Source organism: Neoarius graeffei, chromosome 18 (assembly GCF_027579695.1).
Source record: "Neoarius graeffei isolate fNeoGra1 chromosome 18, fNeoGra1.pri, whole genome shotgun sequence".
In the NCBI taxonomy this organism is placed as follows: domain Eukaryota; kingdom Metazoa; phylum Chordata; class Actinopteri; order Siluriformes; family Ariidae; genus Neoarius; species Neoarius graeffei.
In genome coordinates this window covers 64,572,314-64,596,281 of record NC_083586.1, presented here as the reverse complement: position 1 = coordinate 64,596,281, position 23,968 = coordinate 64,572,314, and the positions used below count along the sequence as shown (strand labels likewise).

General features: G+C 42.3%; 1 protein-coding gene across 1 annotated transcript in view; it reads right to left on the bottom strand.

The window, feature by feature from the left end:
- Positions 1-9,609: 9,609 nt before the first annotated feature.
- The window catches only part of metrnlb (meteorin like, glial cell differentiation regulator b), a 41,527-nt gene continuing 27,168 nt past the window's right edge, over positions 9,610-23,968 (bottom strand). Inside the window, exons 3-4 of the mRNA XM_060899238.1 lie at positions 15,589-15,648; positions 9,610-11,351 (exon numbers count right to left, since the gene is read on the bottom strand). Coding sequence (XP_060755221.1) covers positions 11,017-11,351; positions 15,589-15,648 — 395 coding nt within the window. The 3' untranslated portion in view covers positions 9,610-11,016. The remainder of the gene's footprint in view (positions 11,352-15,588; positions 15,649-23,968) is intronic.

The following is a 23,968-nucleotide window of genomic DNA, read 5'->3' as shown; positions in this document are numbered from 1 at the left end:
TCTTTAGTCCAAATGACACGGCGTCCCTGATTTCCATAAAGAACTTCAAATTTTGATTCGTCTGACCACAGAACAGTTTTCCACTTTGCCACAGTCCATTTTAAATGAGCCTTGGCCCAGAGAAGACGTCTGCGCTTCTGGATCATGTTTAGATACGGCTTCTTCTTTGAACTATAGAGTTTAAGCTGGCAACGGCGGATGGCACAGTGAATTGTGTTCACAGATAATGTTCTCTGGAAATATTCCTGAGCCCATTTTGTGATTTCCAATACAGAAGCATGCCTGTATGTGATGCAGTGCCATCTAAGGGCCCGAAGATCACGGGCACCCAGTATGGTTTTCCGGTCTTGACCCTTACGCACAGAGATTCTTCCAGATTCTCTGAATCTTTTGATGATATTATGCACTGTAGATGATGATATGTTCAAACTCTTTGCAATTTTACACTGTCGAACTCCTTTCTGATATTGCTCCACTATTTGTCGGCGCAGAATTAGGGGGATTGGTGATCCTCTTCCCATCTTTACTTCTGAGAGCCGCTGCCACTCCAAGATGCTCTTTTTATACCCAGTCATGTTAATGACCTATTGCCAATTGACCTAATGAGTTGCAGTTTGGTCCTCCAGCTGTTCCTTTTTTGTACCTTTAACTTTTCCAGCCTCTTATTGCCCCTGTCCCAACTTTTTTGAGATGTGTTGCTGTCATGAAATTTCAAATGAGCCAATATTTGGCATGAAATTTCAAAATGTCTCACTTTCGACATTTGATATGTTGTCTATGTTCTACTGTGAATACAATATCAGTTTTTGAGATTTGTAAATTATTGCATTCTGTTTTTATTTACAATTTGTACTTTGTCCCAACTTTTTTGGAATCGGGGTTGTATTTATGTTTATATTCTTATTATAATGTGCAATATATAATAACGGAATACAATATTTGATGATAACAGAAGCCCTGAACCACATGTGAATTTTATTTAAGTATAACATGATTTTTATCTATTATCTCTTTGTCTTTTTTCAAGAGAGTATGATTTATTTAAATTACACTATTTCATCGTTTTTAATTACTAACTAGTATTTCAAGAGATACTACTAATACTAATAATAATATTTGTATTTGCAAAATTATATAGTTTTCTTGTGAATTCAAGAAACAATCATGATGCAAATTAATACCTATCACTTTGTTTTATATGAGGCTAATCATGAACTTGATGTCTATATCTTGATTATAAATTATTATATGTTGTGATCTTTATTATAGATTGCAGAAATAAATGTCCAGAAGAACTGTAGCGGGCGGCACGGTGGTGTAGTGGTTAGCGCTGTCGCCTCACAGTAAGAAGGTCCTGGGTTCGAGCCCCGGGGCCGGTGAGGGCCTTTCTGTGTGGAGTTTGCATGTTCTCCCCGTGTCCGCGTGGGTTTCCTCCGGGTGCTCCGGTTTCCCCCACAGTCCAAAGACATGCAGGTTAGGTTAACTGGTGACTCTAAATTGACCGTAGGTGTGAATGGTTGTCTGTGTCTATGTGTCAGCCCTGTGATGACCTGGCGACTTGTCCAGGGTGTACTCCGCCTTTCGCCCGTAGTCAGTTGGGATAGGCTCCAGCTTGCCTGCGACCCTGTAGAAGGATAAAGCGGCTAAAGATAATGAGATGAGATGAGAAGAACTGTAGCTGCTTCTGCATGATGTTCAGTAAAACCTACAGCTCGTTTCCTTATAAAACTGAACACACTGTGTTTGAGAATACTTTTTTCTTGTTTTCTTTTTTAAAGCAAAGGGTCATCACACCAAATATTTACACTGTTTCATTTATTAATTTTATTACTTTTGGAGATATCTTTACAGTGTTTCTTTGCACGTGCCTGAGACTTTTGCACAATACAATTACAGTTGTGGTCAGAAGTTTACATACAGTGACATGAATGTGATCTTGGATATGAATGTCATGGCAATATTTGGCTTTCAGTGATTTCTCTGAACTGTTCTTTTTCTGTGGCAAAATGATTGTAGAACATATTTCTTTAACAGAAAAAAACCATGATGTTTTAGTGCAGAAGTTTTAATTTATTTTGGGTTTTCTGAAATCAACGCAGGGTCAAAATTATACATATAGGGTCAAAAATTGACATATGCTCACTTACCATAAATTTTTAATTCAGAGGTGCTGAAACTTTCAAAGTGTCTCTTATCTCGCCAAGGCCGAGGTCTCTTAACTTCCTGTTGGTGATCATGATTGACTACAGCACCCATTAGATTGACCAACACACAATACAATGGGAAAGTCCAAGTAGCTCAGTGCAGATCTTAGAAAGAGAATCACAGGTGTACACAACTCAGGAATGCCCCTTAGAGCCATTTCTAAACACCTGCAGATCCCAAGATCAGTTCAAACAATTGTAAGTTATTGTGAGGTGTAGTCACTTTGCCAAGCCACTTTGCTTCAAGAAAGCCCAAACTTTCACCCTCAGCTGAAAGGAAATTGGTTCAGATGGTCAGGAACAACCTGGGAACCACCATGGCACAGCCCTGCCATGAACTGGAAGCTGATGGATCACTGTCTACAGTTCAGTGAGTTTTATATCACCATGGACTAAGAGGCTGCTATCCAAGAAATAACCCCCTACTCCAAAATTGACACCTTCAAGCTTAACTAAAGTTTGAAGCTGACCACACGGACAAAGAAAAAGCCTTCTGGAGGAAAGCTGTATGATCAGATGAGACAAAGATTGAGTTGTTTGGCCACAATGACCACCATGTACAGAGGGACACTGTACCAGCTGGTGGTGGTGGTAGGATCATCATGCTCTGGGGCTCTTTTGCTGCCAGTGGAACTGGTTCATTGCACAAAGTGGATGGAATAATGAAGGAGGACTACCTCAGAATTTTTCAGTATAGCCTCAAACCATTGGAAACTTGAACATGATTGGGAGTTACAACAGGACAATGAACCTAAACACACATCAGAGCTGGTTGTGGAGGATAAAGCAGGCTAACATTAAGCTTAAAACAAGTCCTGACTTCAACCCTATTGAAAATATATGGACCGTGCTTATAAGTCGAGTCCATGCCAAAGAAAGAAAAACAAATTTAATTGAACTCTACCAATTCTACCATGAAGAGTCATGAAATATCCAACCAGAATTCTGCCAGAAGCTTGTTCATGATAAACAAAAATGTTTGGTCAAGGTGAATCTTGCGAAGAGACATTTTACCCAAATATTAGGTGCGCTGTATGTAATTTTTTGATCCTGTATGTATACTCCTGAGCCTGTGTTGATTTCAGAAAACCCAAAGAAAAGTGTGCACCGAATTCTACCTTTTTAAAAGCTGTATGCTGTACAATCATTCTGCCACAGAAAAAGAACAGTTCAGAGAAATCATTGAAAGCCCAAATATTGCCATGACATTCATGTCACTGTATGTAAACTTCTGACCACAAATAAATATACCAAACAGCCATAAAATTAAAAACACTGACAGATGAAATGAATAACATTGATGATCTCATTACAGTTGCACCTGTTGAGGGGTGGGATATATTAGGCAGCAAGAGAACAGTCAGTTCTTGAAGTTGATGTGTTGGAAGCAGGAAAAATTGGCGAGTGTAAGGATCTGAGGGACTTTAACAAGGACCAAATTGTGATGGCTGGGTCTGAACATCTCCAAAATGACACATCTTTTGGGGTGTTCCCGGTATGCAGTGGTTAGTACCTACCAAAAGTGGCCCAAGGATCTGAAGGACAACCGGTGAACCGGTGACAGGGTTATGAGTGTCAAAGGCTCACTGATTTGCATGGGGCATGAAGGCGAGCCCATATGGTCCAATCCCACAGAAGAACAGAAGTGCTACTGTAGTACAAACTTCTGAAAAAGTCCATGTGGACACCTTTCTGTTTTAGCCATTCTGTTTTGAATTCAAAGATTATGATTTACAGATATGTGTTTCTTTCTTCGTAGACGAAGATGAGCATGACTTCATCGATTACGAGTCTGCAGATGGCTGATAAGGCCAGTCTGGGCAGGAAATGTACGATGACAATATGGACAGGCATGTGATGTATCTGGAGCAGTAGTAGGTTGGAGAGGTGATGAAGTCATGAATCGCACAGTAAAATTTGATTATAGTTTGGGAGAATTGCACATTTCGTCAGCCTCAGTCTCTTGTCCTGAATCATCATGGCAGGACATGGTCGAGACAGCTGGAGATAAAGCAGGGTGCAGTGGATGGCCACAAGATTGAGTCTGTCCATCTTTGCCCTAAGCACTCCACAGTGCCTGCTGCATGTTGGTCATTGGCTCATGAGGAGCTCATCTGCCCTTTGACAGGTCTTGTTGTTCAGCCTGCAGGGTGACATGCCACCCTCCTCACCAGCATAGGGGGAGTTTGGTTAGACGCCAATCACTTGTCCGTGCGGCAGGTAGTCCTGGGTTACAATGCTACCAGTAGCAGGGTCTAGACCCTGACCTGACTCAATGTATTTACAGATATACACAGGATCCAGTATCCAGCGACACTCATTTCTGGGAAGGAGAATATTTACCACAATGATGTACTGAAAATAAACTTAAAAATTGTTCCTCTGCTGATTCCTGTACGGTAAAAGGTGTGCTTGTTGGGCATAAAGGTCTGGAAAATATAATAATGTCAACTGATCAGGTTTAGAAAGAATAATATGTTGTTACTTGTTAAAGGTAGACTGCCTGTCAGATTGTTCAAGTGTAGGTCATGAAAAGAATTTTCCTGACACCCAATTATTTTTGTTTCGTGACCGAAAGCTACTGAATTTGAATCACAGACTTCCAATTTTATTATTTTTTTTACATTTTAAATAGAACAAATAATGAATTTAGAGCCACGTGGCCCTACAGTAAATTCTCCACTATTTTTTCCTGCTTCACCATGACCCAATTCAAGACATAGACATATAAACATAGACGCCGCATTGAGCTGGTGGCCCGTTGCTGGGATACGTCAGAGTGTCCGCCATATTGGATGTGGCAAATCTTCCCCGTAAACCAATGCAAGTAAATGGACTGAACTTCATAAAGCCCCTTTCTACAATAATATTTAACTCGTTGCCTTTTATTCACCCATTAAGACACACACGTATATATTTGGGAAACAAACAGGCATCAAAACAACACATATAACTTTTAATGTGATGGTTATAAATAGTGTGCGAAATACCCGTCAATATTCCGTGGGAGGTGTGACCTAAATTTCCTCAACATGCAGCAGGCCTATACCGGAATCAAGCTATCGGAAACTTTTTTTTTTTTTATTCCGCTGCTACTATCGTAGGCTACTAACGATATCTACACATCAAAGCATGTTTTGGAGCTCAGCGGGGATCGTGTAGAATAATGTGCTGTGCTTATGCTGCTGAAGCCGTGCCGTGCCGTCTCCGCATCACTTTCATTAAATGCCGTGCAGATAGGCTATAAAATGTCTCCAAAAACAATTTTTGCAATATACAGTGCTATATGGCATAGTGTGGCACTGTATTATCTAATTCTCACTGCTTATAACTCTACACCTCCCCGGTGGAGATGAGCTGGGAAACTGAAGACTGAAGGAACAGCTCCCTCTCTGATCCTGACTGTCTGACCTGTTCTGTCCAAATCCTCCGTTCTGAAGTGTTCACTGCACAGCATGGATGACGGAGTAGCAGAAAACCCTTCCCGTCGCACAGCTGTCTTCCACTGCTTTTTCATGGCTTTATTTTTGGGAAACCTACATAGTATGTGAAAAGTTAGCTAAGCAACTAACAACAATCAGCATAGTTACGAAGGAAATACTTCGTTGTTTGGAGACAGGTTTCACCGAGCGGCTATTATGCACGAGACTTCAGGTAAATCTGTTCGTAAAATTACGTTATAATGACCAAATACAATGAAAAGTAGGGGAGAGTGGGGAGGAGTGAGCCGCTTTTTTTATTTTTGGACCCCTAGCCAAAATAAAAGGGCCGAAGTTAAAATGATGCAATGCAAATGAAAGGTATTCAGAGTAGTTGCAACACGAACCAAGTTGTACAACTAATCGTGCAACCATCAGTTCTACAGATGGGAGAAAAAGCCTGTTAATTTTATGGCTCACTCCTCCCGATCTAAGGGAGGTGTGAACCACCCCATGGGGAGGACTGGACCACTGGCTTGAAATCATGAACAAATGACATTTGTCATGAAATACAAACTTTTATTTGAACTGTAACAAATGAAACGTATTAAAAAAAACAAATATCAGACTGTAAAACTTGTAAAACAGTAAAGATATCAAAAAAATCTAAAATCTTAACATTTTTGTAGTTTGGTGCCATTCTTGCTTCCTCCAGGCCATTTTTTCTAGCATTGTCTACATAGCGTCTGAGGGTAGCACGTGGTATACCGGTTTGCTTTGCAACAGCACGGATACTTTCAGATCCTTCAAGAACACGTTTTGTAGCCCGTAACATGTCAGCAGCTGGCGTTGATCCAAACTTTTCCCTCTTTTTCTTGTACTGGAATGGCATGGTACCTTTTGGGAGTGACTGAAATGCAAGGAAATCCCATCACAATCAAATTAACAGCGTTTCAATTTTGGGTGATAGTTTAGAGAAAATTTGATCTTGATTAACAGGCAATATTGTTGCCCGGAGAGAAGAGATTTAACAATCGTAAGGGTTGGTAGGATTATTGGTAATCTGTGGATTATAGCCCCATACCTTAATTACATGTAAAAGTATTAGTACGGTAATGTATCACCATGACACAAGATTAGTTAAGGGAGGAGTGGGCCACTGAAGGGAGGAGTGGGCCTAGGCTCACTCCTCCCATGCACTGTGTGGCTCACTCCTCCCAAAACGACCCGCCATTGCTTCTGATGTCGACCTACATTTGAACGGAAGGATGTGGCCCAGGTTATGTCATCACACAATACCATAGTACACGCCTAATAAACAACAACAACAACAATGTGATTGTTATCTTGGTTTATTAGACAATAGGATGAAAAAACATGTTAAGTGAAATATTTACTTACTACCTTGAATTTTAGACTTTTGTTCTCCTATTGTGAGCAGGGTGCCAGGCTTCCATCCACTGTGGGTTGAAGTCAGGGGAATTCCCTGGTGACTTCATATGACAAGTTAACTGGGATAAACCCTGGCTAAATTTAGAAAAATTTTAAGTGGTTCACTTCTCCCCATGGCTCATTCCTCCCCGCTCTCCCCTATTTTTCCAGTCTCACCTGTGAAAGGTAATCCCATGTGATCTCGTTTGGACGGTAAACCTGTTGGTACAGTTAAACGCAGCACATGAATGAGGCATCTTTATTCTCGGCTACTGTCTAGACGCTATACCAGAGACGGTTGAAGAATCTCCACTTTGCCACATCCAATATGGCGGCGAGGATGACGTATGATTCTACGCAGAAGGCTGCGTCTGTGTTTATATGTCTATGATTCAAGATACTACATCATGCATCACATCACGTGGTGGGCTTTCCCCGTTCACGCAAGGCATTGTGGGATACAGATTTGAAACAGGAGAGAAAAATGGAGGACGTGAGTGTGTGAATAAAATACCGTTTTTTAATGAAAAAACTGGTAATATTGCCAATAATAAAACCAGTACAGTCACATCATTTAGTTTCCAACTCAAAAAAAAAACAAGCAAACAAAAAAGTGCACATGTTTGTGTGTAGTGTCTCTTAAAAAAGACTGTTCACATGGAAGCTGGAGCGTCATCATTATTCTTTTGTTTGGATTTTCTCACTTAAAAATAAGGATATTGTTTATTATCTGTTTCTTGTGACCGTCACCGCAGGAAGCATTTTAACTGTGACACCATGGTCATGCTGAAAATTAATCTGCTGCTTTATCCATTGTGTGTTTTCTGCATCTCTTTACTGAAGAAACAGCCGATTGTTCTTTCTACGTGTGTTCATGCGCTCAGTGACCATGTCACGAGAAACACCTGTACACCTCCTCATTAAATAACAACTGTTTGTTTCTCAAACATTACAACATTACGTCTAATGACAGTTGATAAAAAAATACGAGGAATAAGACTGATTAAGGGCGGCATGGTGGTGTAGTGGTTAGCGCTGTCGCCTCACAGCAAGAAGGTCCGGGTTCGAGCCCCGTGGCCGGCGAGGGCCTTTCTGTGCGGAGTTTGCATGTTCTCCCCGTGTCCGCGTGGGTTTCCTCCGGGTGCTCCGGTTTCCCCCACAGTCCAAAGACATGCAGGTTAGGTTAACTGGTGACTCTAAATTGAGCGTAGGTGTGAATGTGAGTGTGAATGGTTGTCTGTGTCTATGTGTCAGCCCTGTGATGACCTGGCGACTTGTCCAGGGTGTACCCCGCCTTTCGCCCGTAGTCAGCTGGGATAGGCTCCAGCTCGCCTGCGACCCTGTAGGACAGGATAAAGCGGCTAGAGATAATGAGATGAAGACTGATTAAAAAAACTCTAATGGCAAAGTGCAGAGGTTTCACAAGAATAAAACACTTGAGAATGTGCTTTTATAGGAAAAGCATCAAGTTTGCAGAGCGAACGTTAACTCTGCGTCATCACATTACCCGCTGACACACACATCATTCTATCTGTACGAGAGCGGCGGCTACAATTATCGACAGTCCGTAATTATCGACACCTTTTCAGATTTACTAATAAAAAACAATTTTACAAAGGTCGGTTTCAGTTACAACAGTTATCATTGGTTAATTAATCAACCGGAAGACCCCCCTCGCCCAATGACCTTGCCATTTTGGAAACCCAGTCATCTCGCAATCACAATTTGGCCCTCGTCAAAGTCACTCAGATCCTTACGCGTGCCTATTTTTCCTGTTTCCAGCACATCAACTTCAAGAACTGACTGTTCTCTTTCTTGCTGCCTAATATATTCCACCCCTCAACAGGTGCCACTGTAATGAGTGTAATCACTTCACCTGTCAGTGTTTTTAATGTTATGGTTGGTCTCATCTCATCTCATTATCTCTAGCCGCTTTACCCTGTTCTACAGGGTCGCAGGCAAGCTGGAGCCTATCCCAGCTGACTACGGGCGAAAGGCGGGGTTCACCCTGGACAAGTCGCCAGGTCATCACAGGGCTGACACATAGACACAGACAACCATTCACACTCACATTCACACCTACGCTCAATTTAGAGTCACCAGTTAACCTAACCTGCATGTCTTTGGACTGTGGGGGAAACCGGAGCACCCGGAGGAAACCCACGCGGACACGGGGAGAACATGCAAACTCCACACAGAAAGGCCCTCGCCGGCCACAAGGCTCGAACCCGGACCTTCTTGCTGTGAGGCGACAGTGCTAACCACTACACCACCACGCCGCCCTGTTATGGTTGGTATTTACTATATTTTCCGTATTCCTTTGAGAAATTAGTGAATATTTCCCAGAGTCACAAAGGGATACACAGTCATACACATTCCTGTTTCCTTTTGTTTAGGTCTCATTAGTGCATGGATAAAAACATAATGGCTTTTGAGGTCAATGTGGGAATTTCACTTGCACCCCCCCCCCCCCCCCCCCACACACACACACTTCAAAACCCCCATAAGGACAGTAACATGACAGTATGACTTTTTAATTGCCACATTACTGTCCCAATATTCATATAGACATAACAGTGCACTTTCTATATGGGTGCCAAGAGTTTTGCTCAATGACAGAGAGTAGTACATTTTCCGTAGATACATGTTTCACGCTTTTCATTTTTTTAAAGTGTTTTATTCACACTGCCTGAGAGAAACACACACACACAGCTCTATATGCACAAACAATAAAGAACTTAAGACTCAGTCAGAAGAATCGACTGAACTATACAGAAAGCTTTCTAACAAAAGCAGCAACAAAAGTCCTCTCACTGTATAACAGGACTGACATCATCGGAATCGCACACCTCTTCAAATATCATCGCATTTCTCATCATCTGCTTTTAAATGCAACATCATACATGACATTCAGGTCCAACAGTCCGGTCCACTATCAGAAACGGTTTACTCGTTCAGTTATAAACACGCAATGCTCTGAGTAACCTTATTCAAGGTTATATTGTTTAAAACTGAGACAAATTACATTTTTCAGTCATGGCCAACATGGGCATGCTGTTTTGGGAGGAGATTCACAATTGTATTTATTTTTCATTACTGATAAAATAAGAACATTTCGATAGTGAACTCAGACCTAGTTGGATCGGTACAGGATGTATTGTTATGACAGCCCAGGTATACACATGTATAAGAGGTCACACACCAACACATACACACACTTTTCCTTTGAACAGTGTGGCATGGTACAGCTCTAACCAAGGACTATCCATGCCGTGAACCACTCTGGTTAAATGATTAGCATGATTAGCAAATTACTGAGCAAGTTTAATAAACAAATATACTTTTAGAGCTAAATTACACTTGCGGTGTACCTCAGGGCTCCATCATGGGTCCTGTACAGTTTAGTTGTATATGGTTCCTCTTTTGCCTAATTTACACTGTATCTCCTGAAAATAGTTGTCTGCAACTTCTAATTGATCGTCTCATGGCTATTAAATGACAGATGAAGAATGTGAAGACTAGTTAAAACTGCATAATATTCACAAATGGAATGATTTTTTTAAAAAATCAGCCGATTTGTTTGTGGCGCTGTAGTCTATCTTACTCACTGGGTGAAGTATTGATCATGAGACAGTGAGGGGGTCAATACTTAAATCTTGCTGAAAGTAGAAGGAAACTGAAAATGAGTATTTAGTTATGGTACAGCTCACTTGGCACACTACTGGGAATGGCACAACATGTGGAATCAAGCGGTGCCGTAAGACAATGTGCAGCGGAAAAGCTCTAATAATAAACGCTTTGCGGTTTTAGATCCATCACATTGGCTCCGACTTGGCAGCTGTTTATACAACCCCCCCATAAAACAGCTTCATCTTTGTCAGAACCAAAAGACCATAAACTTAGAGTAGGTCTTTGATCAGTTGACCACAAAACTGATTGTACACACGATCCTGTCTGTGTCCTCAGTTCATATCCATATGGCAGGGGTTACTTCCTGATTCCACGGCAGCCTGGTACATCCGTAAAAAGTCTTGATATTGAGGAGCGCAGCCCAGCCACGCCTCACCAAACCTCACAGCTCCCGTGAACAGAAACTCCCACTGTCTCACCCCTGAATCTGATCCCACCTGGATGGAGCAACTCTGTGGGACCATTACACGTCCTGACCATCGGTTGTGCCCTCGTCCCTCAAAAACACGTCGCTTTTGACGATACAGGCGACTCACCGACACCAGCATGGACACCTGCGCCTCATCATCACTGTCATCCATGATGGACTCGATGCTGCCTCTCACCACTGAGACATAAAGAAAAAAGAAAGAAAGAAAACAATAGAGAGTTAGGTACCGTATATGTGTGCAGGTATATACAAGATCTTTGTCCATAAGTTTTGGCAACTTTTTGGTCACTGGTCCAGAAACAAATTTTCCAGTTGGACAGTTTAATGCAGATTGGCACCAACAGGAACTGATGTTGTTTGGGGAGGTGACTGTAAGTTTCAGGATAATTTAGTGCATTAGAATTGTTTGTAAAGTTGCACTGGTGAACCAGCCAGTGTTTGCAACCGGCTGTTTTTCAACCTGATCGGCACTGACCAGTGATCAGCAGATCAGCCTAAATATCACTGGATTTATGAACTGATTTTGTCCACTTGTCCTAGCTCAGTTTCCAGCCACACATTTATGTCCCACACCCATCCCCCTGCTGGTAGTATGTGCAGTTCACTTTCGACAACAAACTCTCCTCCTCAGCGAACATTGCTGCAGTGACCCGGACGTGTAGATTCCTCTTCTACAACATCTGAAGGGTCCATCTTCTACTCAGCTCCTTACCACCTACTCTACTCAGCTCCTGGTCCAAGCACTGATCCTCTCCTGCTTGGACTATTGCAACTCTCTCCTTGCTGGCCTTCCAGCTTCTGCCATCAGACCCCTGCAGCTCATCCAGAACGCTGCAGCTCGCCTGGTCTACTACCTCCCTCGTTCTTCCCATGTCACCCCTCTGCTTGCCGACCTGCACTGGCCACCTATTGCAGCTCGCATCAAATTGAAGACATTGGTGCTAGCTTACTAGGCTCTCAAGGGGTTAGGGCCAGGATACCTCCAGAGTCTGATCTGCCCCTACACACCAGATAAAGGCTTGTGAATATGCCAGAATGGGACACAGGACGGGCGGCACGGTGGTGTAGTGGTTAGCGCTGTCGCCTCACAGCAAGAAGGTCCTGGGTTTGAGCCCCAGGGCCGGCGAGGGCCTTTCTGTGTGGAGTTTGCATGTTCTCCACGTGGGTTTCCTCCGGGTGCTCCGGTTTCCCCCACAGTCCAAAGACATGCAGGTTAGGTTAACTGGTGACTCTAAATTGAGCGTAGGTGTGAATGTGAGTGTGAATGGTTGTCTGTGTCTATGTGTCAGCCCTGTGATGACCTGGCGACTTGTCCAGGGTGTACCCCGCCTTTCACCCGTAGTCAGCTGGGATAGGCTCCAGCTTGCCTGCGACCCTGTAGAAGGATAAAGCGGCTAGAGATAATGAGATGAGATGAGGGACACAGGACAGATGCAGGCCTTTACTTTTATTTAGATTTTTTTATAAGCTCGTGGACATAAAGCTGATGGCCTTTTTTAACTAATTTAACCTCAATTTGTTTTTTGTTCAAACTGAGTCTATTAAAGTCCATTAAAGAATTATTTAAAAAAAAACATATAGTCTGCTCATATTATTAAACCAAGAAAATCAGACAGAATCCGTATCGACATGTCTGACTTAAAACAAAACCGGCAAGAAGGATCATCTCCATAAAATGCAATTGGTGCATCTTTAAAGCGAGTCGGCCTTTTGATTTCATAAAATCGGTGAAATGTAGTTTCCTCTGAAATGTGGTGATTGTGATATCTGTTTATTTCTGTAATATCTCACAAAATATCAGGCCATTCTGTGGCTGGGAAGTTATTTAATTTGAGGGGATTAAAGCAAATAATGTGCATGAAATCACTCGCTTGGCGCAGTCAAGCAGACAGAGGAAGTCCGTGTGCGCATGTTTACCTTCTTCTTCTTCTTTTGGGTTTTACAGCAGCTGGCATCCACAGTGTTGCATTACTGCCATCTACAGGTTTCCCTTTGAGCGTGCACTGACAGTTCCATCATTCTGTCGCTAAACGAACAGCTGATCACACCGAGATGCTCGCTGAGCGCCAATATTTATTAGTTTGGTCCTGCGTTTCCTTTCCTTCGTATAGAACATAACGTCTTTTCTTCTCGCTTTCTTTCCGTTACTGTAGTCGCTCTTTCACGTTTCATTTGCACACTCACGTCCTCCATTTTTCTCTCCTGTTTCAAATTTGTATCCCACAATGCCTTGCGTGAACGGGGAAAGCCCACCATGTGATGCATGATGTAGTATCTTGAACTGGGTCATGGTGAAGCAGGAAAAAATAGCGGAGAATTTAGGGCCACATGAAGATAAATTCATTAATTGTTCTATTTAAAAAAAACTAATAAAATTGGAAGGCTGTGATTCAAATTCAGTAGCTTTCGGTCACTAAACTAAAATAAGAGCAATTCCAGCGTTATGGACGTGACACTTGAACTCAAAATGGCAACAAATGACCCAGTGCATGTTTTATTGTCTCCCAGTATTTAAACAGGTGTTGCATATTTTAAGGCTGTACCATACTGGAGAAGTGATAGAACAAGAACAATTCCCATAGTACATCTAGGGCATGCCAGAAAATGCCAATAAAAGATGCGTTATGGATGTGACAGAAAAAGTATCACTTTTCTTGGGTGACTGTACATTTTTATCAAACTCTATGAAATTGTAAACCTAATGTCGAAATGGAGATATCCGTTTGATAGAGGGGTCCAAGGTGAATATTAAAAAATCTTTGTTTAAAATATTTTGTATTTCATGCAGAGTTTCGGAAGGAAAAGTCAGCGTTATGGATGCGACGAAATTCCGTTATGGATGTGACGCGTCTGAAATAGACATGGCATATGTTTAGAAAATCAGCAATTTAACCACCATAACCCTTTGAAAAACTCTCTAAATATCAGCTAAAACTATCAAAGTTCTTCAATAATATTTAGGATGGCTATTGTTTTGCTGTTTTGTGGATTTTTGCATACATTTCTGTGGCTTGTGGCAATAATATAGAATTGTACATGATCAAAGCTGATTTTAGCTTGGGTTTTACATTATAAGAAAGAAAGACTGACAGTGACATATTAGGTGATCAAAATATTTATTTATGTATGTATTTATTTATTTGTTTATTGATTTAGTTTGTTTATTTTGAAATTTGGGATCTCCTGTGAGGTTGACATTTACATGGAATTGCCCATAACTGGGTGTCGGGAAAATTCTTTTTATGACCTACACTTGAAAAATCTGAAAGGCAATCTATCTTTAAATAACACACCAGTACAACGTTTCACTGCACAAATAACTAGAATTATTTTTTTTCACGGTCTGGTTTCCATCAAATCCTGTGCTCTGATTGGCTGGCAAGCGGGTCCGTATCCTATGATACGGACCCCGGTTACGGACCCCGGTTACAGACCCCGGTTATGGACCTCTGGCGACTTGCTCGTTCACAACAACGACAAACATAGTAGCAATTTTTGTCATTTATCTTTTTTATAAGATTTATTTATAAGATTTTTATCAAAAATCTTATAAATTTTTGCCAGCATTTCTCAGCATAATAGCATCAATTTTACAGCATGGATAGCGATAACGACAGTGTTCACAGCGAAAGCGAGTTTTACTACCCTGAGGAAGAAGAAATAAAAGAAAACATTTCAGGAGAAAGCTAAAAACCTGTAACTGTTGCTAACGCCGAGCAAAAACATGGTTGAATCCTGAATGACTCCTATTTGTATAAATAGGGGACTACATAGGCGGCAAAATGTAGTTTTTTCCTGCCATGGAAGTGCACTTGTATACCGAGGAGGAAGCCATTTGCATTACAGCCGTGAATGAGGATTCAAAATGGCGGCTTGGCTTGGTTTTCCCTTTCGGGCGCTCTCGTTTTCTGTTAGAATTCGGTAAAGAAAAAAATTAATATATTATTTACCAGCTTAAGGTCGGTCTGTATGGTGAAATACTGTGACCTCGGCCTTGAATACTGACCTCGGCCCAGAGGGTCTCGCTCAGTACTTTCAAGACCTCGGTCACAGTATTTCACCATACGGACCTCCCAGCTGGTAAATAACATATATATATTTTTTTTTTCTGATGAGATGTGGATAATTTAATCACAACACACAGTGTTCAGAATTATCTTAGAGATTATTACTTTTTTCTTAAATTTAAAATGTCCTTTTTTTGGTCTGTGATGGACTTAACACCAGCTCCAGTCATCCCATGCTGCAATAATAATGCTGTAACTTTTACATGAAACTGCTGTGTGTATTGCTGAGGTCAGGGACCCCGAGACTTTTTTCAGCACTAATGCCTGACCTTAGATCGTGTGAAATTTGGGAAAAGGTTATAAGAGAAAAAGATTTGAGATGATGGTGTGAAGAAATGATATCATACCAAAGTCACTGGTGCAGACAGCCATGAGAATCTCATCATCAGTGCAAGGTGTACATGGATCTGAAACACACACACACACACACACACACACACGTTTGTCTTACTATCCTTGTGACAACATTCTGTTGACATCTAATTAACCTTCCAAAGCCTATATAGACAAAGAAACGCCTGGACATAGTTCTATATTTTTGCCAATTTTGCGCTTCTTCTTTCAGTCATTATCGAGTGTTATCCATCAGATGATTCAGAGGAACCTACTCTTCCTTCTTGCAGTGTAAAGTCACCATCATGCATTACTTTTGTGTAAGCATTCAATATTTGACATTAAAAAAACACAGAAAGCTTGTGTTTTGTTGAATACCTCCATAATCAACCAGGGATTTTTTTTTTTCAATGTGAAAAGATGTGTTTAAGTGTTTCGGAGCTCGATGTGAAGTTTAGTGCAAATAGACTTCTCGGTGTTGACACTAGGGGGCACAGAACTCAGTGGAATTGCTGTCTGCTCCTCCTGACGTGGGAGCCCGTGTCCGGAAACTTCCCATCGAATAAACTTCTGATCCCTGACCATGTGACTGCACGCACCATAAAGCGTCCGTGATTATTGTAAAAACACTGTCCAGGTTTCCACAGAAAGCGGAGAATCTTACGGTTCAGACACAATTCAAAGCTCATCACGATAACAAACAGCTGAAAAGTTATTTTATGTTTTGCAGAACATGTGTCCCATCGATGAAAGGTTTTTAAGGGTTAAAGGAACAGTCCACCGTACTTCCATAATGAAATATGCTCTTATCTGAATTGAGACGAGCTGCTCCGTACCTCTCCGAGCTTTGCGCGACCTCCCAGTCAGTCAGACGCAATCAGACGCGCTGTCACTCCTGTTAGCAATGTAGCTAGGCTCAGTATGGCCAATGGTATTTTTTGGGGCTGTAGTTAGATGCGACCAAACTCTTCCACGTTTTTCCTGTTTACACAGGTTTATATGAGCAGTGATATGAAACAAGTTCAGTTACACAAATTGAAACGTGGCGATTTTCTATGCTATGGAAAGTGCGCACTATAATGACAGGCGTACTAACACCTTCTGCGCGCTTCGGCAGCGTGTTGATACGGAGCTCAGATATCAATGCGCTGCCGAAGCGCGCAGAAGGTGTTAGTACGCCTGTCATTATAGTGCGCACTTTCCATAGCATAGAAAATCACCACGTTTCAATTTGTGTAACTGAACTTGTTTCATATCACTGGTCATATAAACCTGTGTAAACAGGAAAAACGCGGAAGAGTTTGGTCGCATCTAACTACAGCCCCAAAAAATACCATTGGCCATACTGAGCCTAGCTACATTGCTAACAGGAGTGACAGCGCGTCTGACTGCGTCTGACTGACTGGGAGGTCGCGCAAAGCTCGGAGAGGTACGGAGCAGCTCGTCTCAATTCAGATAAGAGCATATTTCATTATGGAAGTACAGTGGACTGTTCCTTTAATGCCAGACTACATCTAACTCTAACCCTGACCTTCACCTTCACCTCAGTAACCAAACGCAAACCTTTTGGCGTTTTTAGTATTTTTTTTAAATAACAGCTGCGGTTTACAGAGCGAGGACCAGCCAAATGTCCCCACAAGGTCAGAACCAGCAGATAGTCCTATTTCATTAGGGACGTTTTGTCTCTAAGAGGAACTGAACACCCAAACACAGACAAACAGTCTGAGACGCGCATGAAAATCCAACTTTAATGGTCACATGATCATGAACGATCATTCAGCTAACACAAGTGTTACTCTCGAAACATGCTAATGTTTACCTCTCTCTCTCTGTTATTCTCTCTCTCTTCCTCTGTCTCTCTCTCATTCTCTCTCACTTTCTCCCTTTATTGCTCTCCCTCTGTCCTTCTCTCTCTCACTCTTTCTTGCTCTCTCTCTGTCTCTCGCTCTCTCTTCCTCTGTCTCTCTCTCTCTCTGTTATTCTCTCTTCCTCTGTCTCTCTCTCATTCTCTCACTTTCTCTCTTTCTTGCTCTCTCTCTCTGTCTCTTTCTTTCTTGCTCTCTCTCTCTCTCGGTCTCTCGCTCTCTCTTCCTCTGTCTCTCTCTCTCTCGCTCTCTCTTCCTCTGTCTCTCTCTCTCACTTTCTCTCTTTCTTGCTCTCTCTGTCTTTCTCTCTCTCACTCTTTCTTGCTCTCTGTCTCTTGCTCTCTCTTCCTCTGTCTCTCTCTCGCTCTCTCTTCCTCTGTCTCTCTCTCATTCTCTCTCACTTTCTCTCTTGCTCTCTCTGTCTTTCTCTCTCTCTCTCTCTCTCTCACTCTTTCTTGCTCTCTCTCTCTCTCACACACACTGTCACTCTCTCTCACTCTGTCATTCTCTTGCTCTCTCTTTCTCTCTGTCGCTCTTTCTCTCTCTCATGCTTTCTCTCTGTCTCTCTCACACACTGCCACTCTCTCTCTCACTCTCTCTTTCTTGCTCTCTCTCTCTCATTCTCTCTCGCTCTCTCTTCCTCTGTGTCTCTCTCTCATTCTCTCTCACTTTCTCTCTTTCTTGCTCTCTCTCTCTGTCTTTCTCTCTCACTCTTTCTTGCTCTCTCTCTTTCACACATACACTGTCACTCTCTCTCTGTCACTCTCTCTCACTCTGTCATTCTCTTGCTCTCTGTCGCTCTTTCTCTCTCTCTCATGCTTTCTCTCTGTCTCTCTCACACACTGTCCCTCTCTCTCTCACTCTTTCTTGCTCTCTCTCTCTTTCTCTCTCATTCTCTCTCATTCTCTCTCGCTCTCTCTTCCTCTGTCTCTCTCTCTCACTCTTTCTTGCTCTCTCTCTCTCTGTCTCTCTCACACACTGTCACTCTCTCTCTCACTCTCTCTCTCTCTCATGCAGGGGCGGAGATAAGGGGTGGCCGGGGGGGGGGGGGGGGGGGGGGGGGGGGCGCATGGCCACCCCAGGGCACGCCTTGGCCCCGCCCTGGCCACCCCAGGGCCGGACAATAAAATTTATAAAACCGATATATCCCATGAAATGTTAGTTCCGCCCGCTGGATTTTTGTTCCGCCTATCTGGTTTGTGCGGGGATGCATATTACCGTAGCACATAAACATTTCGCGCGTTCAAGCAGCAGGTGGTATCAGATAGTCATGCTCTAGTCCGACAACACAACAACCTACGAACTATGTGAACGGTGCGATTAATTTGGGATGTAAGTTATTCATCTCTTATACTCTCCAAGTTTTCTCACTTTTGTAGACATGCAGTTACAATTCTGTCCTCAGACAATTCAGAGTTTCCAGAAGTCTCCCACTCTGCCCGGGGTTTTCGAAAGTATCCGTTTTCAGTGACTGAAACCTTCGTTTACATGTAAATGCAACCGTATAGATAAATATGCGTCTTTATAGATATCCGGCTACAGTGGGATTTGTGCTGTGTGCACACACAGATAGATACGAGATAGATAGAAAGCAAAACGTCGATGGTTTTCGACTGTACGACTCAAAGAAAATTACGTCGGCAAGTTACTGTAGCTGTCTGTGAATCACTTTGCTCGCTCTAACCGCAGAATACAACTTTTAAAGTTAATGTTTGTCTGTTACATGAAAATCTAGAGATGTTGTGTGATGTTTATATTAGTGTGTGTGAGATGTTGTGTGATGTTTTATATTAGTGTGTGTGAGATGTTGTGTGATGTTTATATTAGTGTGTGTGAGATGTTGTGTGATGTTTATATTAGTGTGTGTGAGATGTTGTGTGATGTTTATATTAGTGTGTGTGAGATGTTGTGTGATGTTTATATTAGTGTGTGTGAGATGTTGTGTGATGTTTATATTAGTGTGTGTGAGATGTTGTGTGATGTTTATATTAGTGTGTGTGAGATGTTGTGTGATGTTTATATTAGTGTGTGTGAGATGTTGTGTGATGTTTATATTAGTGTGTGTGTGAGATGTTGTGTGATGTTTATATTAGTGTGTGTGAGATGTTGTGTGATGTTTATATTAGTGTGTGTGAGATGTTGTGTGATGTTTATATTAGTGTGTGTGAGATGTTGTGTGATGTTTATATTAGTGTGTGTGAGATGTTGTGTGATGTTTATATTAGTGTGTGTGAGATGTTGTGTGATGTTTATATTAGTGTGTGTGAGATGTTGTGTGATGTTTATATTAGTGTGTGTGAGATGTTGTGTGATGTTTATATTAGTGTGTGTGTGAGATGTTGTGTGATGTTTATATTAGTGTGTGTGAGATGTTGTGTGATGTTTATATTAGTGTGTGTGAGATGTTGTGTGATGTTTATATTAGTGTGTGTGAGATGTTGTGTGATGTTTATATTAGTGTGTGTGAGATGTTGTGTGATGTTTATATTAGTGTGTGTGAGATGTTGTGTGATGTTTATATTAGTGTGTGTGTGAGATGTTGTGTGATGTTTATATTAGTGTGTGTGAGATGTTGTGTGATGTTTATATTAGTGTGTGTGAGATGTTGTGTGATGTTTATATTAGTGTGTGTGTGAGATGTTGTGTGATGTTTATATTAGTGTGTGTGAGATGTGTGTTACTGGTGGGAGTGCACATTGATTAATAATTGTCACACTCATACACACACAACACTCCTGCATTCTCTCAACACACACTCTCCCCCTACCCCTCTCTCTCTCACACACACACACACACACACACACACACACTCTCTCCCCCTACCCCTCTCTCACACACACACACACACACACACACACACACACACACACACACACACTCTCTCCCCCTACCCCTCTCTCACACACACACACACACACACACACACACACACACACACTCTCCCCCTACCCCTCTCTCACACACACACACACACACACACACACACACACACACACACACACTCTCCCCCTACCCCTCTCTCACACACACACACACACACACACACACACACACACACACACACTCCCCCTACCCCTCTCTCACACACACACACACACACACACACTCTCCCCCAGGCCTGACACCGTGGGGGGGCGAAAGGGGGTGTCGCCCCCTTGTGGCTACAGCCCCGCCCCCTCAATGGAGACTCAGATCACTTAATTGTTTTCTTATGAAAATATAATGTATTATAGACGTATTAATAATTTGCATTTTCAAATACGAAATATTAAGTGGTTGCGCATTGCACAAAATACATTTCACATAAATCACTACTAAAACTGGCACAGTAGAACAAATCTGATTGGTTGTTATGATTCTTACGTTGCACATTGTTACTCTTTCATTGCTGACGCTGTACACGCAGGCGAAGGGTTTTGAGAGTGTTGGCTGCTACATATGCATCAATCCTCACTACTGGGGACTAGTTATAGTGGGTGTGGGTGTGAAATGCTGACACAGCCGCGCACACACAGACCTGTGATAAGGACAAGGGGCGGGGTCGTGCGGGCGGGCGGGAGGGGGTTTTACATGCACACTTACAAGTGCACTGTCTCTGCAATATCCTGTAATATGCAGTCAGTTTACGGGAGTAGTCTTTCCCCCACCGAATTAAACCAATTCAATCACAATATTGTGAATCCATTTTCTTTCTTTGTAGGCTAAGGTGGTGTTTACATTAGACCGTATCCGTCTCGTTTTCGTCGCGGATGCACTGTCCGTGCACATTAAAATGCCGGGAAACGACTCCACAGGCGGAACAACTTGAATCCGCCAGGGCCCACATATTCAACCCAGTTCGTATCTGATCCGGTGCTGTGTAAACATTGAGATACGAGGAAACGCGGTGCTGAGCTCTAGCTGACGTCATCATTGGACAACATCACTGTGACATCCACCTTCCTGATTCGCTGGCGTTGGGATCACACACACAGCGGCTCAGTCCCGAATCACTGCTCGTGCGCTTCACTCGCGCGCTCTGTGAGCTGCGCAGGGCCGGAGTGCGCACCCTCCAGAGGGCACTCGCTGTTCAGGGCGGAGTGATTTGGAGCGCAGGAGGAAGCGCTGAGCCGCACTGAGGTTTATTTACACATTTCAACTTATTTACCTCCTTCAGGCGCTTAAACTCAGTGAGAACATGAACATCACAGCCAGGTGTGTTTATCTGCTGGAGAAGGTGTTCGCTTGCCATCCTTCCACTTGCAAGTGGTGAGTGACTTGCGCATGCCCGATATGCACTGGGATCATGTGACGTGCCGTCTAATTAGTCATGTGATTAGCGTATCCGTGTATTGGCGTTGCTGTGTGCACACGAATCGTTTTAAAAACGTTAATCTGATGATCCGCTGATACGGTCTAATGTAAACACCACCTAAGTTTATCTCCGTTTATGTCGGTGTATGTGTTCATATATGGTCCGCTTTGTGCGCAAATAGCGTAAGAATATGTGTCGTTGACGTCACCCCCCCATGCAGCGGGGGTGAAAATTCATCACTTCAGAGTGTTTTGTCCCCTACACGCCTAAACTGGGATCGCGGATTAAGTGGTTAGCGTTGACTCGGTGTGAGTCAGGAAGGCTATTAGAGTAGAGTGGGGGGAAAAGCCCCCCTTAAGGAAAATTCAGTTTTTCTCCAAGTTGAAATGAACCATGTGTTTAGTTTTAATCATAGTTTTTGACAACAGTGACATGAACAATAATGCCACCTAAAGTTTGCCTAAAGTTAATACTTATTTTTTTTTTTAATAAAAACAAACATTGTGCCAAGGGGGCTTTTTACCCCCCCAGTGGGGTAAAAGGCCCCCTGAGGTGGGGCAATAGGCCCCCTCACTCAAAAAAAGCTGTTTGGATAGCAAAAGTGTTTACTTAAGCCTATAATGTGAAAGAAACAAGAAAATATCCCTGAATTAATGAATAGATGCATTATTTTATTATATTTCGCATTTATTTTCAAAATTTTTTTTTTTATTTCAATTATTTTTAATATTAAGTTCAAATTACTTGCTTTACTCAACCAGGTAAGCGAGATGTTATTAAAAACTATGTATCTGCTATTCAGAAATGTATGAAATACAGTAATTATGATAAAAGGAAACAGTGCCCCCTGGGGGCCATTTACCCCGCCATTAAGGGGGTGTTTTACCCCACAGACTACACTTTTACAAAAAAGGGTCTTACTTTCAAAATGTGATTCAACTTTTTATACCTAATGTATTTTTTTAACGTACTGACTTGTCTACTCATACCACATACACAGCTGTGATATCTGACGAAATAGCAGCTATCTAAATACAGTTTTACTGATATCTGAAAATTATATCACTTACCATGAAATTTGATTTCTCTCCGCTGCGTTGCTGATATGCGATCCACAGTGGATATTTGTATATCCCCGTTGTCAAGCCAGTCCATAGCAACAATAGAAATGTAACTTTGTGCCATCTGGTGGTTATTTTGGGTAAAACAGGCCGGGGGCGTATTACCCCATGGGGGCTTTTTCCCCCACTCTACTACTGGTGCAGCCGCGGGGTCTGTTGATTTTTTAAATTATGATTTTGGCCGCCGAGCCAAGTACCTTAGACTTGCTTTGACGTTTTGTTTTCATGCCGCGGAGCCATTTGTATGTATTTTAAATGTAAAGGACTTGCCTGTAGGTTTGTGTGTGTTGTTTTATGTTTGGCATCTTTCCGGTTGTACCGCGTGTCTGTGAGAAAATTGGAGGGGAGGGTTAACAGGTGGGCTCGGGTGTTGATAAAGCGCAACTACCCTGGTAATATGTCACATGATTTTCCCGTACTAAAGCAACCTTCGGGGCCGTGGTTTTGTGGTTGGCGCAGTTAATTGTTTGAAACACGTTGTCAGACCGCCATCACTACTACACACTATATGAAAAATATTTGCCCCCTTGCGATTTCTAATTGCCCCCTTAGTAAACTGTTCCTGGCGCCGGGCCTGCTCTCCCCCTACCCCTCTCATGCACCACATTTCTATATTTACATGTAACATACTCACTCATACACAACACTTATGCACTCTCTTAACACACAGTCTATCTCACTCTCACACACACACTAACACACACAATCTGTGCACTACATTTCTATATTTACATGTAACCTTCATACACTCTCAACACAGACACACAACTCATGCACTAAATTTTTATATTTAAATGTAACACTCATGCACTGTCTTAACACTCTCTCTCTCTCTCTCTCTCTCACTCACTCATATATGAACACATACTTCATTCTCTTAACACACACTGTCTTCCTCTCACTCACTATAAGATGCAACTCATGCACTCTCAACACACACCCTCTCTTACACACACACACACACACACCACTCATGCATGATGCACTACATTTCTATATTTACATGTAACACACTCACTGGTATACACAACACTCATGCACTCTGAACACACACACACACACACACACACACACACACACACACACACACACACACACACCACTCATGCACTAC